The 17,133-nt window shown below is 45.7% G+C and overlaps 1 protein-coding gene across 3 annotated transcripts in view; it reads left to right on the top strand.

The window, feature by feature from the left end:
• CSNK1G1 (casein kinase 1 gamma 1) overlaps nucleotides 1-17,133 on the top strand; it is a 111,560-nt gene that overhangs the window by 31,115 nt on the left and 63,312 nt on the right. For all 3 annotated transcript variants that reach the window (XM_075431530.1, XM_075431528.1, XM_075431529.1), the window contains one exon: nucleotides 12,917-13,332. In XM_075431530.1, coding sequence (XP_075287645.1) covers nucleotides 13,155-13,332 — 178 coding nt within the window. In that variant the 5' untranslated portion in view covers nucleotides 12,917-13,154. The remainder of the gene's footprint in view (nucleotides 1-12,916; nucleotides 13,333-17,133) is intronic.

Raw genomic sequence — 17,133 nt, 5'->3', positions numbered from 1 at the left:
TTTATGTAGGCAAGTCTTAAGTTTACAGCAAACAGAGGAGCCAGGCTGTGAACTGTGCAAAGTCCTTAACATGAGGGATAGGAGATAAGTTGTCCTGTAAAATTACCTCTCCGAAACTAAAACACCTCTTCAGCTTACTTCTCCTGCTAGCTTGCATGCCATTTCCTTAAGCTGACGTGGCTCCATCGAACGCAACATGAGCTTCAACGCTTCTGTGTCAGTGCTGCCTGTTCCTGCTGCTTGCAGTCATCGCTTGAAACCAAACGTGCTATGGGATGGGCCCGTGGTATCCTCATTTTGGGTGTTGAATAACTTCAGGGGTGATCCTCTTCTGGCACTGGGGAGTCCATATGGAAGTAACCAAAATGGCGAGCTGACCTGGCAAAAATGTAGCCAAGTTGTTCACTTAGAATCGAAGTATTGTTTCTTGATCTAAGAAATAAGCATCAGGTGGTGAGACGGAGCTGAGATGCAGGTAAAGGGCTATCGGCAGCAGGGGCAGAGGTTGGCATGAATTAAATCCACCGCCATGACCTTAGCACAGCGGCAGCGCCGAATACATCTGGCTTTGATAATGAAAATAAACGTGCTGCGGAAGCGGGATATGGCTTTGGAGCTGTTGTTTGAGGCTGAAAAATAGGGCTGCTTAGCAAGCTGCAGGGTCACCAGGTGATCCTGCTGTGTGGGACAGGGTCTGGGCTCTCGGTGGGGGAACACTGTTGCTGCCCCCTTCCTGGCTGCCTTGTTGTGGAGGCAGAGGACTATCTATTTTTTCTTGGTATGCAGGGATTTTTTGGATTACCAGATGTCCTTGCTGGCCCTCTCTCATCTTGGACATGTTCTCCATCACCTGGTGCAAGGGCAGGGTGATGTCTGGCCACCCATATTTGTTAACCTGTGTTCAGCATGACGGAGTGTGAGCGAGGAAGGGGTGGTGATGTCTCATAACCAGGCTGATCCTTTGAAAATTTGAATCTGATTACTGTGTCCTTAAGGGGGGAAATCTGATGAGCTTGGTGGTGCGTGAAGGCAAACGCTGTCAGCTGGATGGGTGCAGTTAGAAGAAACCTCCAGAGCTTCTCTTGACTGTCACTGTGAGAAACCGGAGAGTGTTTGTTGCCATCCCTTACACTGCTCATGCCACATAGAGGTGTCCCAGTGCACCGGACGGTTTTAAGTGGGCTGCGGATGTGGAGAGGCTGCCTCTCCTGATGCTGCTCTGCCCGACGTAGCGCATGGACCTCATCTTGGCAGGTGGTGCAGATGATTTTTACGAAGAAGTTGCATCTTGGGAAGCACAAAAAATAACAGGTGTGGGGCGGTGCTTGCTAATAAATCTGGAAAAAGCTAAAACACCCATCCAGCATGGGAAGACTTCTAAGCCACTGTCAACTTGCTACCTTCAGATTTGAGGAAGAAGAAAACCCTACAAAACCAACCAATAACAGAAACCTTGAAGTAATACAATTTTTTAAAGCCGCATAGCTTGCTGTCTGGAGTATCGATGGCTTTTTCTTGGTTTTCCACTGCGGGCTGGTGATACGGGCAACTTTCTTTGCCCTATCGAGGAATTAACCAGGCACAAACACTGTGAACAAATGCAACTGTCTGACTGTGCGTCTTGGGATTATTACACCTAATTGCTCTGCCGAGGAAATGCAGGTTTTTATGGAGCTGATGATGTTTGCGTGGGTGTAGCCCATCTTGCCACTTGCAGGCACAGAATGAAACCAGTGACCAAGCCTGTACCTTGCTCTGGGGAGGAGACGGTCATAGCTGCCAGCAAAAGGAGTGACCTTTGCTTTGTTTGGAAATACAGAAATAACTTGAAAAAGGCAAGATGCAGGATTATTTATTTATTTTTCATGAGACTGTCACAGACTGTCCTGAACATCTTTTGGCCCTCCTGTAAGGGGGCTGTGCTTCTCCAGTGGGTGTTTTGCTTGGTCTGCGTGTAGTTCTTGGCATCTTTCAATCGCGTAGGCCATCCGGATCAATCTCTCCTGACAGCTGAGCTGCTTCATAAGGATGTGCAGTTGGGAGCTCTGAAAAAGGGGAATCTTAAATCTCTGAGAGAAAGGGAAAGGTTGTTCTTTATATGCCATGAGGATACTACCCTGTAGGATAAGTGGGGGTTTCTGACAGCTTGTTTTGGGACTGTAGCACAGCTGCAGTGCTGACTTCATGGAGTTCTGATGTTCCCATCATGGGAAGGGAAGAAATCGCTGCAGCAGGTTTCGGGCTTTGAGTGTAACAGTGCCTTAAAAATTAAGCTCTGACAGTTTTTCAAGGAAGTGAGCTACGTCATTAAAAACCTTACCCTATGAGAAATAGTGGGGTGGGAGAGAATGAGGCGGTGGCAGGGAATCGGGGTGCTGGCAGCTACTGCCCCTTCTTGGTAGCAGCTTTGAGATTTGTTGTTTGCTTGGGCTGAAGTAATGTATTTATTAAGCCCAAATGAGCAGGAGTTATTATGCAGGAGTCTTGGTTTTTACCTTCTCAGCTACCTTGTGCTCTTTAACCTCAGCACATGGTTACAAGGTTTGTTACCCCTGCTTGACAGCAAGTTGCCTCCAAATAAAGAGCACATTAAAGGCTGGGGGAGACTTCTCTCTGTATATAAGTTTCGGGTACATAGTTTCCTCTGAGACATAGTTCAATTGCAAGCAAAATATGTAGGTAATGTCAGTTGAATTCCTGCCAAACATCTGATTATATGAAGTGACAGCATGGTCTGATCACCTGTCCCATGACTGCCGGAAAAGGCAGTATCTTCAGTAAAGGGGATGATGAAGTTCAGGCATTAAAGAAAAAATATATATATGTTAAATGATGAAGTATCAAGTTTTTTTGTGTTTCCTCTTAATATACTACTTGTCTCTCCTTTTGGTATCACCATTACTATTGTTTTTTTATGAGATGTTGATATTTCGTCTCACCATCTCTTACATCACTGCGTTTCCATTTTATTAACCACCTCTTAGGAGCAGTTTCTGGTGATGAGCAACCTGGAGACAGGGGTCAAATGAAGTCTGTTGGGCAACGGCGAGAGTCTGTGGGATGGAGTCATGCGAACTTGGCGGGGATGACTGCTTCCCCATTTCCTGTGGGGTGTATGGGCTTTGCCTGCACGTCCAGGTCTTAAGGTTTAGCTGCACAGGCTGCACGCAGTATACTTGTGGCTTTTGCCCACCTACACTGTTGGATTTGGCCATGTCCCGTTATGGGTTTCTGCTTTTGTCCGCTCTTCGTGTGAGGCTGTGTGGCGGTGAAGAACAGCTTCTTCAGTTTCTGTGATGCTGAATATTGCCCCACAGTAGGACGTGAAAGCATGTAGTCTCTCTTATAGCCAAATTTGCTTTGGCTGATTGCTGGTATTCATCCCTGGAGGATACACCTAAGCTGGGATGGATCTTTCTTGATTTATGGTATGTGTTGGCACTCGGAGCCTAAACCGTTGCAGCTCAGTGCCTAAATCCTTGCACTGAATTAGATACTTGCATAAAGCTCCCTTTCTGAAGACACCTATTTCTGATGCACCTTCATAACTTCATTCTGTTTACGTGGAGGTGGTATTTTCTTTAAGGCTTTGTTGCTTTGTGTAGTGGACATTTGGGCACTGAGAGACCCCTTACACCCCTGTTTAGGTCTCGGTGTTGCAAGAGGCCAGACTAGCTTTCCTTTGTCTTCTGAGCCATCAGGTGCAAATGCTCAGCAGCATCACTGTGATGTTTTACACTGACAAGACACAGCACACGCAGTCTTTTGATCTTTGCGGCTATGTTTTGAAGGTCATATTATCTACACGCTGAGTAATACCAAGCAGAGGGTGCTTCAGACCACTAGCAAGCATCATCCCAGGTCTCTACTTAACCTGGTTTCAAGGGGATGAGATCCTGGATCTGACCAGCTGTGTCGGAAGCTCTTTTTAGGAGCTGAGATGAGCCTTGGCAGAGGTTTGGTGTCCTTCTAGTCCAAGGCAACCGAAAAACTGTTCTGTTGGTTTGTCCTCAGCTTTTTGAGGCATCCTGGGTATTGGTGGGACAGAGGAGAGGCAACCTGTTCCCATCAGGCGGTCAGAAGTTGAGTTTGGGGACCTGGAGCTCTCCTCTCAAGTTGGGGCACAGAGAGCCTACAGCTGAATCCCACTTTGTTACTGTTCTGTAATGACGCTGGTTTTATTGGTAACTGGGTGGCACTTGACATGAATGTGTTCTTCTACTGGGGAAACAGGAACCTGACGAGTGCTTTTGCTCATCTTGACATGTGGCCAAATGCTCCTCAGCACCTCTTTGAATAAGTCAGGGCTGCGTGTCAGCTCGAGCTGGGTTTCACTAACACAGCTTCTACCTACCCCTTGCTATCAAAGGGTGTTCAGTTTTCTTCGACCCTCTCTGTTCAAATTCATGAGGACTTGTCTTCTAGTAAGGCTTTTCCCTCGCCCCGCATGCACACCCAGTGAAAGTTGTGTTGGCTCTGATCTTGATACTTGCATTCCTTTCTGAAAGCAGAAAAAAGCACTTCATGGTTTGGATAGTGCAAAGGGGCTTTTTTTGTGTTTAACTGCCAAATATACCAGTCTTTTCAAGCTCTCTGAGCCTGCCTGTAATTCATCCTCCAGGCTTTTTTTCCTTGCCAGGTGGTGCGCAGATAAAACAGTCCTAGACTACTGAGGTGCATCTGTGTTAAATTATGCTATAAATCTGCACAAGTGATGTTGCTGCCGGTGATCCAAGCCTGCTCCAGAGCCCGAGACGCGGTGGTGGTCTTGTCAAGGACTTTGTTCATCATCAGTACCAGCAGCTGCACACTACCAGCCATCGGCATATGAACCTGATGTGGGTTATTCCTTGAAAATATGCATGGCTGTCCAGAAGTCATCTCTCCTGTGGTAGGTTTTGCCCCTCGGATGCATAGGCTGAAAGGAAGGGGGTGGTGTAGGTATCTCTGAGGCTCCCTTTTTGCTGTTAAGCAACCTGGTATTTTAAGATGAAAAAAATACGGGTGTGTGTGATGCCTGGATATCGGAGAAGAGATCATCTGCAGGGTTCTCATCCTGCCTTGGGTCAGGTGCAGACCCGTTGCAACTACCAGTTTTCTTCTCATTTCCTCTGTAGCATCCTCATAAATATCTATTTCTGCTGGAACCGTATCTTACACGGCCTTACACAGCCCATTTTGCAGCAGTGGTATCCTAGATGTCATGCCTTTTGCCAGCCTTTGAGAAGCCTTCCAAACACTGCGTTTTGAAGCTGGAGTCGATTACTGTAATATTGGGGTTAAATCTCAAGAATGTTGTGGATGTGGCAGTTCCGTGCCAGGGGCTGGGGGAAGCCTGGGGCAGCTGGGGGACGCCTGGGGCGGCTGCGGGCGGACTGAGCACCTGCACTGTCTGGGGGTGCTTGCTGCCTGCAGATGGGGGCTTGGCACGCTGTCGGGCTTTTGTGCAGAGGGATGTCTGTCTGACTTCTGCAGCAATCCTCAGAAGATCTTTGCTTCTTTACTCTTCAGTCTTTATTCTTCTCAGCCTAAAAAAGCCCCTAAAATATGTAGAGCTCAGGTTTCGTTAGGGGACTTCTTCATTTTATTTGGGTGTTCAACTGTTCATTTAGCTGTTCCAGCATAACCCAACTCTTCATAAAGAGCACTAACCCTCTTTTTCTGACAGGTTATGGTCTGTAGTGCTTTGTGACGTGTGTAGGAATAAGCATACATGTCTGCTGGCAAGTGGCTGGAGCTCCAGTGGGGAAGAGAAGTCAATGAATCTAGCTTGCATCACTTCCCTGAAAAACAGTCTGTGCTTTGTTTTGACTCTCTTCTTGTGGATGAACTAAATTACTTTTTCCCTCCCTAGCATTCTTGGCTTTCATGCTGAGCTTGTGTAGAGGGTATTGAGAACAAAGTTCAGGAATGAACTTAGAGAAGGGTGCTTGGATCACTCTTAGTGAAATGATCAACCGAGACTCATTTGGAAAAAGTAACTTGCCAATGCATTTAGTTGAGAATTATACAATTAATGTGTTTTAGCACGTTCACAAAGTCTTCGAGGAAAAGACTTCATGGAAGTTCACTTCCCGAGGATGGAAAATGGTATGAGTTCGTTTGGGTTCATCCTTTTCTGTAAAAACGGTAATTGTAGGATGTCAGCTTGACAGTCCTGGGTATTCAAGAGTAATGAATGAGTGTAGTGATCCGCAGTTGTCCATCCTTCTCCCTTCCCAGCAATTTAGACTTAAATACTGTTTGTATGCTTCATCTTGTAAGGCATTTTTTCCGCTTGTGAAGCGCTGAACAAAACTAACTGCACAAGCTGAAAATTAAATTGTTGGGTCAAATGACTCAACAGAAGCAACTCATAATGTTGAAAAGGCATCTGTAGCTTTCAAGGTTGGAAAGAACCTCCCAAGTGTGGGACATCTGACGTGACGTGCACCTGCATGCCATAGTCTGCAGCCAGCTTTGTCAATGCTGTTACCAGCTTTCAACTGCAACAGAGAATTTTGACCTACTTTTCAGCTTTTCTATTGTTTTGCACAACATTGAGGACACTGAAACCACGTCAGTCTAGTGATGTTTGGGAAGGCACAGATAAATGCTGGTCTCCTCTGTGTGGAGGTACTACTGGGATACCAACAGGTAGCTGAAATACGCTCCCATAATACGAAGTTTATCGGTGGAGTATCTCCTGGTAGAAGACCCTCTAGGTAACCAGAAAGCTCTCCAGTGGGAAAGGGGGGAGGGGGTGGAGTGTATTTCTCATGGCTGAGTGGAGAAAGCTTTCAGCCTCTGTCCTCCCCTCCTACTAGCTTGTGTAGATAGCCAAGCACCAGAGCAGGATCCTCTTCCAGGTCAGACCAAGACCGGATATTTGGTGATCTGTTGATCTTTACCCCCCCCACCCCCCTTAGAAACAGGGCAGATCTCATAACTCTTTTATTTTCTTGTTAGTAGAACAGTGTCTTTGCCAGAAGTAAGTAATGGGATTGCTTTGGAAAAAGAAATTTTTCTTTGGGACCAGTTGGAAGGTAACACTGGGCAGAAGCAGGACAAGAAGTGTAATGTCGTGGAACGGAAGAGATGAAGCGGTGGGATGAGAAGGCATAAACGGACCTGAAGCCGATGGAGATGTGTGTCCACGTAGAAGAGAGCAAAGCTGTAAGTGAAAGGTTTACTAATTGTGTTTTAGTGTAGGAAGAGCATTGACACCTAGGAAGCTGTTAATGTGTGCAGTGGAGCAGAGGACACAAAGCCAGCTTGTTCCTCTAAACTTAAGGGTGTAAGCTAATAAAATGAGTTGGCACATGCTGAGAACGTGAGCGAATACATCGTGAATGTCCTGGTTTCAAAACATTCGTCATTGCCGGCATCCCGGCTGCTATACCTTTTCCAGAGGGTGAACCATTTGTCCCAATCTGTGGCAAAGCGAGCAAAGTTTTCTGCTGCTGAAGGCTCTACTTCTGACACAGAACGAGCGTGGAAACTGGTGATCTCATATCCGTGTGTTTATAACATCTACATTGAGAGCTCTGGAGGATTTTACAGTCTGTGAAATCATGTGGGAAGTAGCAGATCTTGTCTGGAAAGCACTCTCCAGATCAAGAATCTTACCAAAAGTATCACATGGGCATTACGTGGTAGACATTGGAAAATTCACTGAGGGGGCATGTGCCTTGCCCTAAAGCAATGGTCTTGCAGTTGCTTTGAGAAATTGAGTTCCTGTTTCTGTAGAGAGTGGGATTACATCACCCATCCCAAAAGAAAATGGGGCTTTCTTGAAGGTCTCTGCTTTAAAGAAGGAAAAGGAACTGCAGGGCTGAATACCTTCGGCAGGTTAGGCTGGCTATCCATGCACCAAGCATTTGCAGTTTGATTTCTAGCGTGTTTTGACTCTTTCATGGATCAAAACCACACACAGACCTGGATCGGGTCTGCTTGGTTTGATGTGAAGAAAAGGTGACTCATTTGCAATTTTAGTTTGGGCAGATTTTCTGAAATTGTGCCACAAACCAAGACTTTGAAAGCTCTTGTTCTTATCTTGGAAGGGTCTCCAGAGTATCTTAAGTAGGTCAGAAAAATTTGCAGTGCAGGGGAAGTAAGATTTTCCTTTGAAGGGAAGGAATAAAGATTGCTTTGGCTTCTTCACACCAGTCTCTTGTTTGCATTGTCTTTTACTACTGCTGCTTTCAAACTTAGGGCTTTCACTGAGAAAGCTGGATGGCTGTGAGCAAGGTCTCTGTGTCGTAACGAGCACTTGGTAAGCGACAAACCTTCCTTCACAGCAGACTGTGCCGCTGATGACAACAGGAAAGGCAGCTGTATTCAACACCTCTTAGAAGCTGGTTTGTAGCTCTAGTGCTGCGGTTTTATTGACGGAGGTGAGGTCAGGATTTAGGTTTTGGGTCCTAAGTGTTATGAAGTGTGCAGGATACAAAGCTGGGGTTTTGTACATAGCTAACTGTGCTTTAAGTAATTTCCTTTCAAGCCTGCATCTTTCATTAAATCACTGTTCCCACGTCTCCAACTGCACTGTAGTGAAACGAATACTGGAATTGGACTGAGTCACCATTAGGGAAATATCTTCATGCAGCTTTGTTTAAATGCAAGTGACTTTCAGGAGCAATCTTGCTGAGTGGGTGGAAAGGTAGGAAGGAAAATCGTTATGAAAAAGTTGGGATCGTGGCGGGAAATAGTCCTGGCGTTCTGACTAGTCTTTAATGTGACTGACTTCAAATTGCAAGCTAGTGGTCGTTCTTCTGCCACTCCTCTTCCAAAGCCAAGCGCTTTGTTAGTCCTCAAAAGCCATATTTGATGCCATATTTACTACATTTTTAGTACGTCATAACAACAGTGAAAGATCTTTGTGCAGTTTGGTGTGCTGACAGCTGGGATCTGCTTGTAGCATTGGCCGTAATAAAGAGTTGATCACACGCTTGGTTCACTCATTCACTGCTGATCTGAATTCCTGTTTGCAGGAGGCTTTCAGCTGAGAGAGAGGATGTTTAGTGTTTGCAGGCTGTCAGGCATGACCTTTCCATCCTTCTCCCTGGGGAGACTTTGTACAGATGGGGAACGGAGGAAGGATGGAGGCGTAGTAGCTTATAACTGTTAACATCTTATTTCACTAGCCAGAAAATGCGTGGTGGATCTCTGTACTTAATCTGCCTGAGGAGAGGAGAACGGAGTTGCTTGTCCCATCTGAGATGCACTGAGCAAGATGGTGTAAGCGTCAAACCAAGCAGTGTATTTCTGATGTCAGATCTGAAGCTTGGCGCGTGGGGCTCGAGCCGAGTTCAGACTTTAGTCTGTAGGAGGGGGAGCTGTATCGAGGCTCGGGAGGGGTTGTGCTCGCGAGAGGCATGAGCAGCCCTTAGTGGAATGATGTGCTTGTGTCATCGAGCACTGATGGAGCACTGCCTGCCCTGCGGTGACTGAATCATAGAATCGGTTGGGTTGGAAGGGACCTTCTAGATCATCTGGTTCCAACCCCCCCTGCCATGGGCAGAGACACCTTCCATTAGACCAGGGTGCTGAAAGCCCTGTCCAGCCTGGCCTTGAGCATTGCCAGGGAGGGGCAGCCGCAGCTTCTCTGGGCAGCCTGGGCCAGGGCCTCACCACGCTCACAGGAAAGAATTTCTTCCTTATACGTAATCTAAATCTATCCTCTTCCAGTTTAAAGCCATTACCCCTGTCCTGTCACGTCACACCCTTGTAAAAAGCCCCTCTCCAGCTCTCTTGCGGGCCCCTTCACGTACTGGCAGGCTGCTATAAGGTCTCCCCGCAGCCTTCTCTTCTCCAGGCTGAACAGCCCCAGCTCTCCCAGCCTTTCCTTACAGCAGACGGGTTCCAGCCCTCGGATCATTTTTGTGGCCTCCTCTGGCCCTGCTCCAACAGCTCCATGTCCTGTTTGTGCTGGGGGCTCCAGAGCTGGATGCGGGACTCCAGGTGGGGTCTCAGCAGTGTGGAGCAGGGGGGCAGAATCCCCTCCCTCGACCTGCTGGCCATGCTGCTGGGGAGGCAGCCCAGGATGTGGTTGGCCTTCTGGGCTGCAAGCACACACTGCGGGGTCGTGTCAAGTTTCTCATCAACCAGCACCCCCAAGTCATCCTCCTCAGGGCTGCTCTCGGTAGGAAGAAGACAAGATCAAGGCCAACTCATATCAATCATTTGAAACACGTCAAATTGTGTGCCTTTATCTTTTGGTGGCTTTCAACTCCATTTATCATGCTTTTCTATAAGGATTCTGTCTTGTGCCAGCAGGTAGCCAAACAATTTTGAAACGATCTGCACCTAGGCATCAGGTTCTGCTGCAAAACAACCTCAGTATCTGGATCCCTCTACTCTGCAAGTTGGAAGCTGGTAGTAGTTCATGGCAGAAGGAAGGTTAAACGGCTCCTGGCATCGTGCAGGAAACCATTGTAGCGTGCTCTTAAACAGCCTGTCTCTTCCCAGTCCACCTTGTGCTCATCAGGGTTGTTTAGAAACCCTTTCAGGGGTTTTAGCTTATATTGACTTTTCGTATGCGCTCTGCTGGACATGTGACTGTTAGCTGAATGAGCAAGAAAAAAAAATCCGTTTGCAGCTTCAGAAAAGTTGTATCATTCCTCCTTCCTGTGCTGTAATCAGTCCCCATCGTGCAGATTTTGTCCCTTTCTCTCAGGGTTTTAGCCCCTCTTCTGCATAGTCCTTCGTAGTAGTATCTCCTCAGTCTACAGAGCTGTGCCACCCTTCATGTCTCGCACAATGCTGTACATTGGTTTTTCCAAGTGTAAACTGGGCAGGGTTTGTGCCCTTGCTAGAGACTTCTTTCTGTTACCCTTTTGTGAGGTTTGTAGTTGTTGCCCATGGATTATCCAGCCTTGATTAAAATAATGGCTTTGGTCTCCAGGGGGAAATACGTCCTCCTCTCTGGCTTTGGTGGGAAGAAGTGTGTTTTTCAAAGTGCTGCTTTTTAAATTCACAGAATTCATCTGTTGTGCTCATCTTTCTTAGTGATCCAGCCATAGAAGCACTCCATCATCATCCTCACATTTGATTTCTGTTCAGCAATGAACTTCCATAGTTTCAGTGACCGTCCTTTTTTTCTGTTGCTTGTTTTGAAGAAAGTCTCTTCTCCCAGGACGGGTTGGGGTGGGGTCCAATCAAAGTGCTTTTCTGATATCTGATAGAACTTCGTCATTGCTGCTGCAAGCTGGTTTCACAAAGCAAATACAACTGTACTTTCATCTATGCAAACAGCTTTGAGAAACCACCACTGAAGGTATGTTGGGGATGTCTGTGATGAAAAACCAGTTCATCCTGTTTGCCTGTAACGGATGCTTCCTGCTAATCCATACTCAGTTTTAAGTATTAAATCTTGAATTAATTTGATGTACAAGTAAAGCTTGGTAATATAAAATACGGTGTTTCTTCTATGTGAGCATCTCCAACTCTTGTCTCTAGCTAGGCCGGTGCTGCTTAATCACGAATGGCATTTCCCATATTACGCAGTACCACCCTGGGAGCTTGCCACTGCAGCTTCTGGGTCGGTGCGGCCAAATCATTAGTAAGGATGAGATACAGTGGTTCTCCAGTGATCTGATGATTTTCAGACCACCTGGGTTTGCTGCAAACGCGCTGTATAACGTTTTCTGCAGAGATCCACCTTTGTGCAGGGCGATTACAAGAATTCATCTGCTTTTCACGCTGGAAAAGAGGGCTGCTGAGTCACGGGCTAGGTGAAATGTCCTGTGAGTTGTAACCTGTGCAACCTGAGCTACGTTCTCAGCATTAGTATAAACTGTTAAAGATGGGTGGTTTTGTGGGGTTGTTATGTTGCATGAAAACATCCATCCACATGTGTGGATGTTTCTTTACACAGTTATTAGTTCCTCAAGGTCTTCCTAATACCCAGTGGAGGGTCCCAGGATCCTTCCTATGAAGATGGAGTCTGTTTAGAGTTCTGCAAGCTCCCTGTCTGATATAGAAGCCTGCGATAATACATGAACAAAAGCAGTGGAAAGTAATTGCAAAGTGATGTTAAAGTTGTGCATTCTCTGTATTTAGTCTTTGCTTTTTTTGCAGAAGTATTTAACAAAAAAAAAATCTAGGGAGGAAGCTCAGTCTGGGGAGAACTGTGCCCTCTTTTGTGCAAACACACAGAACTGCAAATGGAAATGGACACAAAAGGTCAGAGTTGCGCGAAAGGCTAGTTCAGTATTCAGAAACTGGGATTTCCAACTGTAGCTACCTGCATTTTCTGGGTCTAGTGTGAATGACTTCTGCCTTGTATACAGCTGCCTTGGATCAAAACCAAAGTTTCCAGAAATAGAAGTATACCACAGTTGAAGGCTAGGGAAAATATACTCATATTTCAAAAAGGCTGATGCTTTTCTTCTGTGCGACTGGTTTGTGGATGGGTAATAATTCTTGTGTTTTATTTTAATTAGTGAAAATATCTGAGGTCAACTTTAAAAGATGTAAAATGAAGGAGAATTTTACTTCCTAAGTGCTTCGATATTTTCTTCTATTGACACCTTTCATTTGCCACTCTTTATTTTTTGTCTGGCTTTTGTGTAATGCTGTATAAATGTATGAAGTGAAAAGAAAACAAAGTCACACTTCACAGCTGCTGTAGAGATGGGACATGATCTACTTGCAGTTTCCACCTGACGTGCTGGTGTAATTGAAAATGCTTTTGTTAGTGTGTGCGGTGTGAGTCCTGATAACTCCAGTAGCAAGCAGTGGATGGGCAGCACTAGTATCTCTTTGATGACGGGGCTTTTTATCACAAAATTGTTGAGAAAATGGTAAAGTTTCCGTATAGCTGTTAATTTCCTCAAGACCGGGAAAGTTCTTTACGTTGGTCCTGTTGTACATTCTTGCTTGGTTATTTTAAAGTAATGATTTTGATTCCATATATCCTTTTTCTTTTCCCCAGGTAAGAAACCAAAAGCAACCTGCCATCACCGAGTTGTCAAGAACATAAACGACCGCTTGGTACATTATCAAGATGCATTAGGAAAATGGATACAGTGCCAAAAGAACTCCATGTGTTTCCATGACTCTCTTTGACCCTGACTCAGATACTTTTGGATATATATTTCTGTTCTAAGGAGAAGAGTGCGTACGCCAATTCCTGTCTGCCAGCTTGCTGGCAGAGATATCTCACTAAGATCATGGACCATCCTAATAGGGAAAAGGATGAAAGGCAGCGGACAACGAAAGGGATGCCGGGAAGGAGCGGGCATGGTTCTCGACCAAGCTCATCGACCTCTTCTGGCGTTCTTATGGTGGGACCCAACTTCAGAGTGGGCAAGAAGATTGGGTGTGGGAACTTTGGAGAACTCAGACTAGGTAAGAAGTAACCATTTTAGTGGCCTGCGTTATCCAGATTAGCCTTTCACCACTGGAATATAAATACATAAAAACTTACCCTGGCTGGAGAAATGCATGTGCTTATCTTGTTTCCCAAGTGTTGAGCTGTCTTACCGAAGCTTCTGACTCAGAAGACGTAACTGTTAGCATTATTTTTATTTGTATAGAGCCAAAGTGAATACACTGGAGAAGCCAAAGATGCAAATTTTGAACAGTCCCAAAAATGAAGAATGTTCTCAGTACCGAATGTCTTGCCTAAGGTGAATTAAGTCTTCTTAACTGCCTGGATTGCTAAATCGTGCTCTCAATTTCTTGTTCATAAGCTAGGGCTCCCTATAAAAGTAATGAGTGAGACTCTTTCCCAGCAATTGGCCTCATCTTCTCTATTTCACATCCCTCACTAACCTTGGTGCCCTACTTTCAGCCTCATCACCCATTCCCTGATCTGTCCTTTGAGTTTGACTCGTTAGCTGACGAAGAGCGGGGAGTGCTGACTGGCCATCTGGCTGCTGCCTCTTGGTCGTTGAACCGGCCCAGCTGCCGGTGATTTTTCGTGGTCTGTTGGTCTTCTAACCATGTGTCTTGCAGCTGGTCACCCAAACAGATGGCTATGCTAATGCATTGTTTGTTTAGGACGACTTAAGAACCCAATGGGCTCTTAAGTCATCCTAAACAAACAAGGGTTGTTTTTCAAATGAGCTGGGGGAAACAGCCAGTGTTTTTAACTACATCTCCCTGAGCTCCCAGTATTTCTCCTCTTCTGTTCAATGGATTGGATTGCTGTGGTAGTGAACTTGAGAGTGCTGAAGACAGGTTGGCTGACATAAATATTATTTGCCCAAAACTTGGTATGTGTTTAGAGTTGAAATTAAAATCAAAATCATCCGTGCATCAGGCACAAGGGATAAATAATTCGATCAGGAAATTTCTTCAGGTAACCAAAGGGTTATGACATAACTACTGATAGTATCTGTGTAGGTGCCTGCTCAGAATCTATGTAATCTTAGATTGATTTGTGGAATCTTTCATTCTAAGGTTTGGTTATTGCATCTATCTGACATGTCCACAGTGAGAAGATTAACCAGCTTATGATCTCTCTCAGTAAATGGGTCTTTTTGGTTTCAGTGTTACATCAGAGGAGTTTTATTGATTTGCAGGAGCAGAGATAATGCTCCAAAGGTGGAGAGGAACCAAGGGCAGGGACAAAAACCTCCCACCTTGATGAACACGGGGACATGAGAAGCTAGGTTTGTATCTTTACAGTAACATAACGTGAGTAGCTGCGTTGCCTTTTCAAAGGCCCCTCCCCCCCCCAATAGCAAGCGTCATGATAGCAGGATCCCAGTGGAGATGTTGAATTGCTTTGTAATCCAAGCTCTGCTTTTGAGGTGGAACAGCTGCAGCAGATCCCTCCAGGTAAATGGCTCTTGTGTTTATTTGGCTGGTGCCCAAATGCAGATCCTGTTTCCATGGCAGTTTTTTCACATTTCTCAAAATTTTAGCAGAATTGGTTTTTTGACTATTGTTTCAAAGCACAGATAGCTATGCAGAGACTTCACTTCTGAAAAAGTCAGTTGACAGAGGTATTTTGTTTTAACTATGGAAAAAGCATCACCTGTTAATTAAGTGGCTCTGGGTTTTTTGTTTGGTACGCTGGTAAATGTTTTTCTAATATTGGTTAACTAAGTAGCACGCTGTATTTGGGCAGCGGGCTGTAAGTACTGATAACAGCAGTTAGGTGTAAGGTCCTTAGAGCAGGTGTATTATTTTTGGGTTTTGTCAGTCACTGTAGCTTTAAGAACTCCTGTTTGCTCAAATATCAGATATTTTTATTGCACAGATGTGATGCTAATTATCGCTGGGGGGAAGGAGAAGCAACACATCTGAAATACAAGCAAACAAGTCTTTGATAACAGTTTTGTCCTGCAAGGATGAGTGGCACGCTCTCTGCTTTTTGGCTTTTTATTATGTGGTTTTGGAGAAGCTAAGCACCAATGAATGCTTTTAGTAACACAGGAAGAGCAAAGTCACGCACTGATAACCAATGGGAAAATACATTTTTCCAGTTCCCCGAAGAACTTTTCTTTGTTCAGGTGCTGTGTTGTCACTCTAAGCTGCTCTTCTACTGCACTCCAGCACCAGACAGAGGACTGATTGTTTGGGGAGGAGATGGCGTGTACGTACAGAAGCTGTTTTCTCTGAATATCAAGCTCGCTGCTTAGGGTTGATCTTTCTTGCTACAGATAGCCCCAGGAATATTATTTTTTTTAAGCACATGGGAGCAGCACAGTTGGAGTCCAGCCTGCAGATGAGCTGAAACGGGAAGATGAACACAAAACTCGGCATCTGGCCCAGAGTAATAAGATGAAGCAGGATTGATGGGATGCTCTTTCCTTGGACAGGCTGTAGATCTGGTGGTCTGTGAGAGCTTTGGTTTCCAAAACAGCTCAGCCTACTACCAGGGGTAGGGTGCCAGCAAAGAGCAGGGGGGTCTTGCCTGCCATCCCTGGGCCGGACTCTGTGCGCTTATGGGGTTTCATTGCCTTCTGTGCAACGCCAAGCCCTGTCGTGTAGCTCCCAGTTGTCTGCCAAGTTACTTCTCACGCTGGCTTGGGAGCTGGAGCACACCCGAAGTCTTACAGCGTGACTTCTGCCCTTACAAGGTCCTGCATGTCCACCCCAAGCTGATACGAGAACCAGCATTATGCAAACCAGCCTGAGAACGGGCTCGCCGGGCTGTAAAATTGTGTGATGTCAGTAGGTGCTCACTGCTCAGGAAAAGTGGGATTCAACCCGTTCAGTCCAGCGCTTTGATAAGCTATGGCTGTAAACCTCACCATAGGAAAGGTATCACCAGCTGAGCCTACGAACAGCCTCATCTTGTGCACTTACCCAGTGGATATTTCTTGTATTTACGTGCAATCCTGAATCATGAGACAAGTCAGGGATAAATAAGCCTCTTGAAATGTCTCAGTTTTCCATTTTTTTGGCACCCTTATTTAGTAAAGCATTAAATCCTGGAAACATTTAACGCCAGGTTGGACAGGGCTCTGAGCAACCTGGTGTAGTGGTAAATGTCCCTGCGCATTGCAGGGGGGTTGGACTAGATGGCCTTTAAAGGTCCCTTCCAACCCGAACCATTCTGTGATTCTGAATGGGTACTAATGTAAAATTATTCCAATTTCGTTAGGTTGGAGGGTTTTCTAAAATAAACATTAAGTTCTGGCTGGACCAGGGGCTTATTTTAATGCAGATCTGTAGACTGGAGCCTGAATCTTTTTGCTCTAGTGCAAACTTTATCGTGCATTTTCAAAATAGTGCATTCAATTATTATTTTAAAATTACAGCTTTTAATTCGGCTTTTCTCCCTGTTTGGAGAAAAAAAAAAAGTCGAGAGACCTAGATCCTGTTTGTTGCTTGCCTCCTCCCTTAGTAGGCTGCTACACCAAAGGGATTTTTGGCGAAGTCACAGAATCACAGAATGGTAGGGGTTGGAAGGGACCTCTGTGGGTCATCTAGTCCAACCCTCCTGCCGAAGCAGGGTCACCTACAGCAGGCTGCAAAGGACCTTGTCCAGGCGGGTCTTTAATATCTCCAGAGAAGGAGACTCCACAACCTCCCTGGGCAGCCTGTTCCAGTGCTCCGTCACCCTCAGAGGGAAGAAGTTCTTCCTCATGTTCAGACAGAACTTCCTGTGCCTCAGTTTGTTCCCATTGCCCCTTGTCCTGTCACTGGGCACCACTGAAAAGAGTCTGTGTTTTCATGTGCTGTGCAGAGAAA

This window comes from Opisthocomus hoazin, chromosome 10 (assembly GCF_030867145.1).
Source record: "Opisthocomus hoazin isolate bOpiHoa1 chromosome 10, bOpiHoa1.hap1, whole genome shotgun sequence".
In the NCBI taxonomy this organism is placed as follows: Eukaryota; Metazoa; Chordata; class Aves; order Opisthocomiformes; family Opisthocomidae; genus Opisthocomus; species Opisthocomus hoazin.
Note: the sequence above shows the minus strand (reverse complement) of the source record. Positions and strands in the feature narration are given on the sequence as shown.